The 11,778-nt window shown below is 24.7% G+C and overlaps 1 protein-coding gene across 2 annotated transcripts; it reads left to right on the top strand.

The window, feature by feature from the left end:
* Positions 1 to 4,710: 4,710 nt before the first annotated feature.
* On the top strand, positions 4,711 to 6,211 carry LOC124921990. Of its 2 annotated transcripts, none has more exons than XM_047462702.1 (6): positions 4,711 to 4,869; positions 4,971 to 5,050; positions 5,126 to 5,299; positions 5,406 to 5,502; positions 5,629 to 5,830; positions 5,915 to 6,211. In XM_047462702.1, exons 2-6 carry the CDS (start codon positions 5,030 to 5,032, stop codon positions 5,997 to 5,999), a joined length of 579 nt encoding a protein of 192 aa, XP_047318658.1. In that variant the 5' UTR covers positions 4,711 to 4,869; positions 4,971 to 5,029; the 3' UTR covers positions 6,000 to 6,211. The 2 variants fall into 2 exon arrangements, with proteins under 2 accessions (XP_047318658.1, XP_047318657.1); XM_047462701.1 differs by having other exon boundaries at positions 5,400 to 5,502.
* The last annotated feature ends 5,567 nt before the right edge of the window (positions 6,212 to 11,778 follow it).

The raw sequence follows: 11,778 nt of genomic DNA, 5'->3' as shown, positions 1-11,778 counted from the left end.
TACTCAAGGATTATTGAGGATTCATGATATGATGTAACTTTAATCATATAATTTCCCACTAAACACTCCAAACTTACCAAAATCTTTGAGAGAAAAAGATGATGGTAGGTTTTCGAGATTAGGTAATTTTTAACGAATGGACTAGCTATTATATTCTCCAATACTCCAACTAATCGAAAAGAGGATCAAAGACTCATGTTGACACATTATGTGATTAAGATTAGGAAGAGAGCATGAAAGAGGTTAATAAAAAATAATTAGTGACGATTTCTTTATTCGTAACTATTGGACCAAATATATTAGATTAATAATTAAAAGAGAACAATAGTGACGAGAAATATTATTGTTGTTGTTCATGTTCATGTCGCTAAATATCAAAATAAACATAAATTTGTCGTTAGGCGTTGCTATTGCTTCCATCGCCATTTTTCTCTATGTTATTTTGCTTCATTGTAATCTATGACAATTAATGTTATAATTTTTAATTAATTATTTTGCTGAGTTTTTCCATCATAATTCTAATTTTTTTTTTAAATAAACTATTTTAACGATTTCATCTTTTCAGAAAAGCATGCTCTAGAAAGGTGACATCCAATCAAGATTGAGGAAAATTGGTATTTCACGAAATTTAGAGTTGCATCCTTCCATTGGCATTAAGTAGTATATATACAATATTGTCAAACTTTGATATTTGACTACACATATGACAAATGTTTGGCATACATAACATAATCAAAGTAAATAAGTAAATGGTTTCGAAGAGAAATAATTGATAAAATTGAATGAAAATGAAGAATGGCGTACATTAAAACACAAACACGATAGCGAAATTGTTGACATACAACAACAATTTATTACACCGTTTCCATACCAACATACATTGACTTTGTCGCTTGGTTACTATATTTGGCACAACGACTCCATTCTCATGAGACTTGGACTCCAATACTTCAAAGAGACGGCTCCAAGAGAACAATCTTGTTCAAAATGTAGTTTTTGAGATATATAATTGACTTTAAATATACATTCCAAGAGTACCGAGAGAGAAAATCGATAGAAAACCGTCGTTAAAAAAAATGTGACCAAAACAGTATTTTCATCCAAATGGAAACTGTCCAAATCATCCATTAGGTTTGTGTGGCAAATGCCAACGATTTAAGATGCACAAGTTATAGATGGTGATGAACAAATCCTCAAAGAAAAACTGAAAATATAAGTCGGGATTTTAATTTACAACCAATGTTTAAATGATTTCTCGAGAATTAATTTTTTTTATTGATGTTTATTTTTTGGTTCAATGTTTTTTTCTTATTATCCTTAGTTTTATTTAATTTATTTCGAGTGCATTTAATGTGATTTAGTACCTCATTTTGTAATTTTTTTCTTTTTTTTTAAAATGTCCTCTACTTAAGTTACACTGAATATTATTATTGATAATTAGGCAAAGCTATAAAGATTAAAGACATGAGGGCCCTAACCCTAAGTAAGATGGTCACTTTGTGTCGGTCGTATCATACACGTGTAGAATCCGGCGCCGTTGATGTCCCCGCCGCCTCTCAACTTTGCCGCCCTTTGGCCGTCGCCTAGTCCCACTCTCACATTTAATTAAGCAAATGATATTATGATTACATTAATTATATGGACATAAATAGCCCATAAGCATACATATTTTTTTTAATTTTTTAGCCAAAAAAAATCGTCTGCTGAAAATTGTAGCTCTCTTTGCTTAAATTATATTAGAATATTTTAAACTATAAGACTATGATAGCCTACCGGCTACCACTCTAGCACATGCATGACCAATAATTTAATAAAGAAAATGTACATAATTATTCTTCAGAATACTGCCACTTAATTTATTTTTATAGTAAGAGGTAGTTTTATAAAAGCGATTAGAAAACATAAGACTAGTTAATTTCCACCTTTTAAAAAATATTGGCCTTGTTTGAAAGAGGTATTTGGATTTAATCTAATTAATCTCTTATCCCCTCATTAAATTTTTTAAATGGTACCTAAATAAAAAGTTGTTTGATTAAACATGCACGTCACACAAATACGACATTAGAAAATAAAATATAAAAGTTACTAACATATAAATAAGAAAAAAAAGCATGTCGCTCAAACATCGACTTCGTCAGCTTTCCCGAATCAATCTTAGAAAATGTTAAAATAATAGTTTAAGTTGAACAATACAAAGATGATAAGAAACAAGCACAATAAAATAAGAGAGAAACATGACTACAAATAAAGAGATTAATTATTACGAATTAATAAGAGCAATGCCCTTACCAACATATTTTAGGAATGAATTTTAGATATCTTATACAATATTGTTGTAAATGATAATTATTGAATAACTGATGATCATTCAAAGTATATCTCATTTCAAGTTAAAAAAAAGAGTAAAATAAAATAATTGAGATAATTACCCAATAATTCAGATCCTTGCATCAATTCAAATTGTTCGATCAGCTATAAATGCATCCATGTATGATGTATCACATAATTAATGAATCTAAGTCATGCATACCCTTCAAATATCATCCCTGACACTGGATGCAAATGAAGGTGAGAAGGTGATGTAATTCGTATTGTTTTATAATGAATATTGACCGTTTAAATATATATTGGATATTTTGAAAAAATACATCTAATATATTGAAAAAAATACATCTTACTCTTTATGGGAAGTTTTTGATTTCTTCCTTTAAAAAGTAATGCATGTCTTTGGAATGTTATTGGTCGTTACCATCATAATAATCTTTCATTTCCATATAGAAACTTAGTTGTTTCAGCCTTTCTTTATTTTGCTTAAATATATATCTTTCAAGGAAGTTTTTAACATATTTTACTCAATTTATCACGATGAATTCTCTTGCTTGTTGAAGATCCGTGATATAAAATTCGACTAGGGGAGGATTAATATGTCTTATATAAATGTTACTATATATTCTAAGTCATAAATGAGAGGGGTTAGGCTCATTTAATTAATACAAAACATTTAAATAAATAAATAAAATAATAGGATAGAAGTAGAGGAATTGGGGAGGAGAGGAGTTAGACTAGATTCCAAATTATCATATATATAGAGAGATAAATTTTAAACAAGATTAGTCATCTTTTATATTTATTCACATTATTAATCAAGAATACCAATTGAAACATTAACTAATCTATATACTTTTTTTTGGGAAAATCTAATCTATATTCTTGATTTATCTCTTAACTGATACTTAAGGGACAATTTTGAAAATTTAAATATTCCGTAATAATAATAATTATTATAATATATATTTGATATTTTAACTTAATGTATTTTTATTAACTATTTAAACTTACCAAATACAACTTTTAAATATAATTTTAATATTAAAAACAAACAAAATATTATATATTATATATATATATATATAATATTTTGTCTAAGTTATAAAATACAATAACAAAATATTTTTAGTATATAAATAATTTGACACTCTTAACCAATTAAATAAATATAATACTCTTTTTATATATGTTAACATTTAAAAATATATATTAATTTGTTGTACTTTTTCTTACAAAAAATCAAATAGTGACTAATATTATATGAAAAAAAAAATCAAAGTTATATCATTTCAAATAAATTAGTGGTTATCCTTTTGATTTGACTTTAGCTAACATTAACATTTTAAAAAATGAGTTCATTTACGTTGCTCCAGATATTTTTTTTTTTAATAAATACGTTGCTCCAGATTTGATTTGTTACGTGAGAACTTCTCACATTTTTCACAAGCTTCAATAATATAGGTATTATTTACTTTCTATATTAACAACCTCAATTATCTTGATCACTCATCCTCAAGTTCTTATCCTTTTACACAACAAAATATTTTGGTCCCATTTCACATTAAAATTATAACTTTTTGTGTGACCCTTAAATGTTGGTTATTATCCACATATATATTTTTTAAAATTATATAGTTTTAACAATAACAAAAACAAAAATAAAACAAGAGTCCATAAGTAAAATAGATGAAGAGCACAATACTTGTGCTTTAACATATCTTTTGGTTGGACATTCATTTACACAACCAAATATATTTGCCCAATTTGTCATGAAAATTATAATTTAATATATGTTTTACTATCTCAATAAAAAAAAATATTCACATGCATTTTTTGGTATATTTATGAGATCTAACATAGACACTAGGCAGACACACCTTAAATTTGGCAAGACAAAGTATAAGAATACATGAGATTGAGTTTTTTAAGTCAAATTTACGTCATCGTCAACAACTTAGAATTAACTTAGAATTGGTCAAGTTGGACCTCAACCGGTTTCTCACATTCATCAATAGACACAGTATTTAGAATGGGTCGTGTTGTGTGTTGTGCTTAGATTCGTCCAAATAGTTATATATCATTGACTTTATGTCGGTAGTTTCGAATCAGTTGTGTTCAATCCTCTAGTTTTGAATTTTCACATTCTTTAACTAACATCCAAAGATAATATTATTTTATTACTATATGAATATATCAAGGTTATGTATAAATGTGTACAATAAATAAGTTGAATGAAACATACTTATAAGATACATAAATAATTAGTGCATAAAATGCATCAAACTAAATCCCTAAAAGAAAAAGATAATACAAAATTGTAAAGGATAGAAAAAAAAGAAATACACGGAACAGGTCAGAACAGTAGACGGCCTTATAAGAAACGCCCACTCTTCTTCTCTCATTTCTTTATCTGTAATTGTATCCTCACATTCATGGCTTGATCCTCCCTCCTTCCTCTCTTTTTATTCGTTTTTCCAAAACCCAGGCTTCCTTTATCTTCTTCTTCGATCAGGATTCATACTTATCTGTAATTCATTCAGTGTACGTATTCATAGAAAGTAGATCAGTTGCTTCTTTAATGAATGATTCCATTTTTAACTTTTAACCCATTTCTTTATTCATCTTCGTCAACGAACAAACAGGTGGAGGAATTGTGAATTTTCCCATTAGGTTTTGAGAGAATTCAGGGTTACATAGAAAAATGGCGGAAAATCCTATGTCGGTATGTATCTGTTTTCTGACTCTTTTGGATTTTTATACAATACTGTTTCATTGGGATTGGTTCATTCTATGACAGGGAGAAGGTATGGGTTCCTCTGTTCTGACTTCATCAGGGGAGGAAGGATATGAATTGGACAAAAAGGGTATTCAGAACATCACACTTTTGGAGGAAACAAACAGCTTCGTTCTTGATATGGAACCATTCTATCAACTTACCGATAAAGATATGTCTACAAATTCAAGAATCACAGTACGATTTCTTTTCATCTTTCTGGGTTTTCATTTTTTATTTCAAGAATCACATCAATTGATTACTTCGTTCACTATGAATCAATTCCCATTTTGTTAAGTTGCAGAGAAATCTTTCAAGAAAATGGCAAGGGAGATCAGTTGGGGAGATGAAGACCAATTCAACTGCAACTAACGAAAAGGACAACCCATCTTCGCCAAGAGGTAAAATTACTATGACTTCCAAAAACAGAGTTGTATTTCCCCTTTTGTTACTATTCACTTTTGGGGACTATTTGCAGAATGTTTTAGAAAACAGGGTACTTTTTTTACGGTGCTTTTTTAATTTAGGTGGTGTAAGCACGCTAGGAAAGCCAAATCCAATGGGGACCACAGAGCATCATCATCAACATCATCAGATCACCATTGTTACCGGAAAAATTGGCAGCAGCAGCCCCACCACTGCAGAAAGCAGATTAGTTGGCCGGAGATCAAGTTTTAAGCGTTCTTGGATCATTGATCCAAGGAGAATTCTTCTCTTCTTTGCATCCTTGTATGTTAAATGTTATGTTCATATTTTACCAAATTTTAATAGTATCGAGTTGGTAACTAATTAATTAATTAATACTTATGACAGGTCAAGTATGGGATCTATATTGCTGATCTACTTCACCCTTTCAATGGGGAAGCTTAGTGGAGAGGATAGCTTGAAGAATTGGTAATGGAGGAGAGAGATGAACTAGAGAGAGAGAGAGAGAGAGAGAGAGAGAGAGAGTATGTTGAGTATGCAGAAAAAGATAGAAAGTTTAGAAAAATATTTGATCTCCATGTTTGTATTTCTAGCATCAACAGAGCATATATAGAGCACTTACAATGACAAATATTCTGAGGAATCTTTTGGTTTAAATGAATTGATTTTTTTTTTTTTTTGTCTTTTCATTAACTAAATAAAATTAGGAAAACTGAAACATTGTTGTTATACAAGTGGCTCCAATCGGCATTACTCTTGAACCATAAATAGTTCATCAGGGAAAGTGAAATGTTACCGAAAAACCTAATAAATATGTTTCTCACAGCCACAATTCTTCTACGGTATTTGGTCTATTAGGAATATTCCTTGTAGTCTTGTCACTGTTAGTACTGAGTTAATTATGCGATGATTAATTTTCACAAAATGATGTTCAAGATAAAACAATCACTTTTTCTAGTTTTAATTCATTTGAAAGTTATTTTCATATAACCACCACCAAGTCCAAAGGATTAAAGTCGGTTTAAGAAATCAAAATGTCACGAATTCGATTATATCTGGAACACTTAGAGTTTAAGTGGAGACATGGCGTTAAAGTGTTTATGCTAGTTCACTTCTAATTTAATAAAAAAAAAAGAAAAAAAGTTGTTCTCATAGATCAGTCAATATTATAATGTATTAGTTGCTCTTCAATGCCAAGTGTAGAATTAAAAAAAAAGGTTGAGTCAATGAATTCAAATTATTATATTCATATCACAGTCTAAGACCAGGGATGTCGTGGCTTCAATTCAATTCTTTAATTGAACTTTCTAAAATATATCTTCACAGATTCTTATTGGGAGAATCAACATAGTGGGTTTATTTTATTTATTTATTTTCTTTCACCTTCTTGATCACTAGCCACTACTTTTACTTTTTTTTATGTTTGTCTAAGCATTTTTCATGTGAGCATAATAATAATAACATACTATTTCTAGCAAGTGCAATGCATGTGGATCTCACTTTAGTGTATCTAACCCAATTTGACTCCTGCATATTCCAAATCCCAATCTACAAAACTGTTATATCAGCTAATAACACCTCCAATAACTCTCATTTCACGCCGAAAATCGAATCCCTTATACAACCGACCCGCTCATAAGAAAATATATAGTTAGATTTCACAATTTGTTAAAGCAAGTTATCGCTTGTTTTCTCGAATGAAAATGAAAAACTTTTTCATGCTCAATCAAATTATAATATTTCTTTATTAAGTTACTAATAATATAATAAATATAATAACCGTGTCTTAATTTAATTCTAAAAATCTTAATAATTTTTACAATTTGAAAGAACTTACTAGTCTGATTTAGTTAATTTTAAAATATTATGATTTTGAATTTATAATTGGAATTTTTATGAATTTACGAATTTATAAATGATTTTAATTTTAAGATTTTACATAAAAAAAATTGAATTTATAAAAATATTATTATTTATTTAAATAAATTTGTGTAATTAATTTTGTGAATATATTATATATTTTTTTAATGTGAATTGTTTATTATACTTTTAATTAATTTTATATTTAACTATATATATACATAAGAATAATATATAATTATATTTAATTATACTATTTAAATAAAATACAAGGTGGTTCTTTAACTTTACTTTATTACAAATTAAACATTTTTTTTTTAAGAATAAAATATCTTTATACAAAAATAAGTAATATCAATGTTTTGTTTTGACAATACAAAATTATAACTAGAATTTTAGTTATGTGACCAAAATTAAACTAAAAAACGAACACCTTTGTTGATTCATTTTTTATTTTTTAAATTAACTTCTCATTGAATTTGTTAATTTTGTATTAAGTTATTTCAACAATAATAACTATATATTGATTCTTGCACATTTTCTTACATTTCATAATTTGTTGCTTCTTGTTAACATACATTCTTGAGTTTATTTAGGACAAATTTTATAAATACATGCCAACAAAAATGAATTTATATAAATGTGAAAATTAAAATTATTGTTGTTAGTTCTCACAATTATCTATTCCTTAACTATCACAATTATTCCTTCCTTAATATATTTCCTTTATCTTCCTACATTTATTCAGTTTGAATCCAATTTAAAAATTGAAAATACACTGAATTAATAAAAAATATATTCTAATGTTATATTTGTCCTCTACAAGCAATATGAACATGAAATATCTTCTGCCAATTATTTTGAAATGCACAATATATATATATATATATATATATATATATATATATATATATATATATATATATATATATATATATATATATATATATATATATATATATATATATATATATATATATATATATATATATATATATATATATCAGAACAAGAAGAAGTTTCAGGAAGTTTTGAAAAATGATAAAGCATTAAAATAACGAAGATATATGAATGAAAATGGTGGAAGGTAATAATAAATTAAAAAAATTATTTTCATAATATTAAAAAAATCATTAATAATTTTAAATAAAATTTTTGTTTGAAATTCATAATATCATTAACCATTTTAAGATATATATATATATATATATATATATATATATATATATATGTTTTTGTTATTTATTATATGTTTTTAAATTGTATTATAAATAAATATATATATATATATTAAAATTATTAATTAATTTAAATATTTTAAAATAAAATTATTATATCAAAATATTTAATCTTAAATTATTATTATTTACTTAATTATATAATTATTTACAAAAATATCACTTTAATTACAAAACAAGTAATATATACCAATGTTTTGTTTTAACAATACAAAATTACAACTATATTAATTCAGTTACATGACCAAAATTAAACTTCAAAATCAACACTTTTGCTAATTCATTTTTCATTTTTGAAATTAACTTCTCATTATTTAATCGTATTTGTTAATTTGGTCATAAGTTATTTCAACAATAATAACTATATATTTATTCATGAACATTTTTTACATTTCATTATTGCTCCTTGTTAACATACATTCTTGAGTTTATTTAGAACAAATTTTATACATACATGTAACAAATAGTAATTTATATAAATGTAAAAATTAAAATTATTGACATAGTTGATTCTCACAATTATCCATTACTTAATCATGTTTAGTTCATTTTCGTACATTTATTAGTTTGAAGCATTTAAAAATTGAAAATACACTAAATTAATAATAATAAAAAATATTCTAATGTTATATTTTGTCCTCCACAAGTACAATGAACGTGAAATATCTTCTACCAATTATTTTAAAATGCAAAATAAATAAATAGATACGTATATATTAAATTATTAAAGAAACATGAAGAAGTTACAGGAAATGCACAATAAATATATATATATATATATATATATATATATATATATATATATTTATATATTAAATTATTAAAGAAACAAGAAGAAGTTCCAGGAAGTTTTGGAAAATGACAAATCATTAAAATGACAGATATGTGAATGAAAACGATGAAGATAATAATAAATTAAAAAAATTATTTTCATAATATTAAGAAAAATCATTAATAATTTATAAATAATATTAATAGTTTGAAATTCTTAATATGATTAACCATTTTAATATATATATATATTTAAAATACATATATAATTGTTTTATTATTTATTATATGTTTCAAGAAAAGATAAATCTAATCTCGATATATAACAACAAGCCCATTTAGATATATGCATTATAAAAAAATTCATTTAAAAGTATATAAAAAAATTAACTCATTTAGCCTCTTCATTAATAAATCGTTAAAATAGTATTAATTTTTATTAACTTTTAAATTTAAAATGTAAACAAATATAATTTAAAAAAATAATAAAAAACAGATAACTAATTTACTTTTCCCTCTTATCTGCTCTTCATCTATCTCGTCCATAAAAGTTGAACTTAGAATTAAATGAATTTTTCATAATTTATATGTTTAAATAGTTAGTTACTTATCAATCTACATCTAGATGATTTTAATTTCTTTTAAAAATGTATCATAAATATATATATTAAAATTATTAATTTTATTTAAATATTTTAAAATAAAATTATTATATCAAAATATTTGATTTTAAATTATTATTATTTATTTAATTATATATTTGTGTAGTAAATATTTTAGTAATTACTCAAAATAAAAAAATATTTTAAAAAACTTTTTCATACTAATCAAATTACAATATTTCATTATTAAGTTACTAATAACATAGTAAACATATATAATAATCATGTCACAATTAATTTAACTTTTCAAAATTTATCATTTTACAATTTTAAAGAAGTATTAATTAGTCTGATTTAGGTAAATTTTAAATTAGTTAATTTATTACGATTTTATAAATTTATAGATAATTTTAATTTTACAATTATATATATATATATATAAAATTAAAATTAAATTTATATTTTTATATATATTTTTATTATTTATTTAAATAAAAAAAATTTCACGTAATTAATTTTGTGAGTATATATTTTTTTTAGTGTGATTTGTTATTATACTTTTAAAATTAATTTTATACTTAATTATATACAAGAATAATATATAATTAATATTATTTTACAATAAATTATCAATTTTACGAGTTAAATAACCAACTAATTTAAATAAACTATGAATTTTAATAGTATATATAAATTATATTTTAGGATTTTATGATATGGATTAAATTAGGGCAGCTCAAAGAATCAAAGTACAAGTACATCAATAAATTTTTTCAAAATATTGTATTAATCATACTCAATAGCTGCCTCTGATTGTGTTCTTACTTCTTACCATGTTGAAATTAATAAGAACTTATTAACCGAAATCAAACCAAGAATTATTAAGAACTAGCATTTAGCCGTGGATTTGCACGAATAATAATATAAAAAACCGTGAAAAAAAATTACGGATAACATTTTTAATTTAATTTTTAACCGTTTTAAATTTATGGGTGGGTCAATCCACAATCCGACCCAAGTATCCATTTACTCAACATCATTATATATTAGTTAGTTAAAAAATTGAATTTATATTAATGTTAAAACGTTCTGCGTTCATCAAATTTGGTGTTGAATTTAAAATATAAAGTCTTTGTAGCTTAGTTGCTTAAAGAGTTGTATTTGTTTGGTTATGTTGCAAGTTCGAAACATACCTCTAGTATTTTTAATTTTATTTTTAATCGTTTTAAATTTAAAAACGGGTCAACCCACAATCCGACCCAAGTATCCAAATTAACCACAACTCTCGACCCGGCAATCCGGGCACTTTAAAAATTAAGCATCATTATATATATATAGATTAGAGATTTAGATTCAATTTTGGGATGAAACAAAAATATATAATTATTTGAATATAATAATAAATCTATTTATACTTTGTAAATAAAATACAAGGTGGTTCTTTAACTTTATTTTATTACATATTAACCATTTTCTTGTCTTTGAGAACAAAATATCCCTTTACAAAAATAAGTAAAACTAATTTTTTGTTTTGAGAACACAAAATTAAAAGTATTAACTAGTTATGTGACCACAATTAAACTTAAAAATTAACATTTTTGTTGATTCATGTTTAATTTTTTAAATTAACTTCTTATTATTCAAACGAATTTGTTAATTTGGTACTAAGTTATTTTCCACAATAATAACTATATATTGATTCTTGAACAATTTTTTTACATTTCATTGTTGCTTCTGGTTAACATGCATACATTGTTGAGTTTATTTTTTAAATTCATTC

This window comes from Impatiens glandulifera, chromosome 1, assembly GCF_907164915.1.
Source record: "Impatiens glandulifera chromosome 1, dImpGla2.1, whole genome shotgun sequence".
NCBI lineage: Eukaryota > Viridiplantae > Streptophyta > Magnoliopsida > Ericales > Balsaminaceae > Impatiens > Impatiens glandulifera.
The sequence above is the reverse complement of the archived record's forward strand: the minus strand, read 5'-3'. Positions and strand labels throughout refer to the sequence as shown.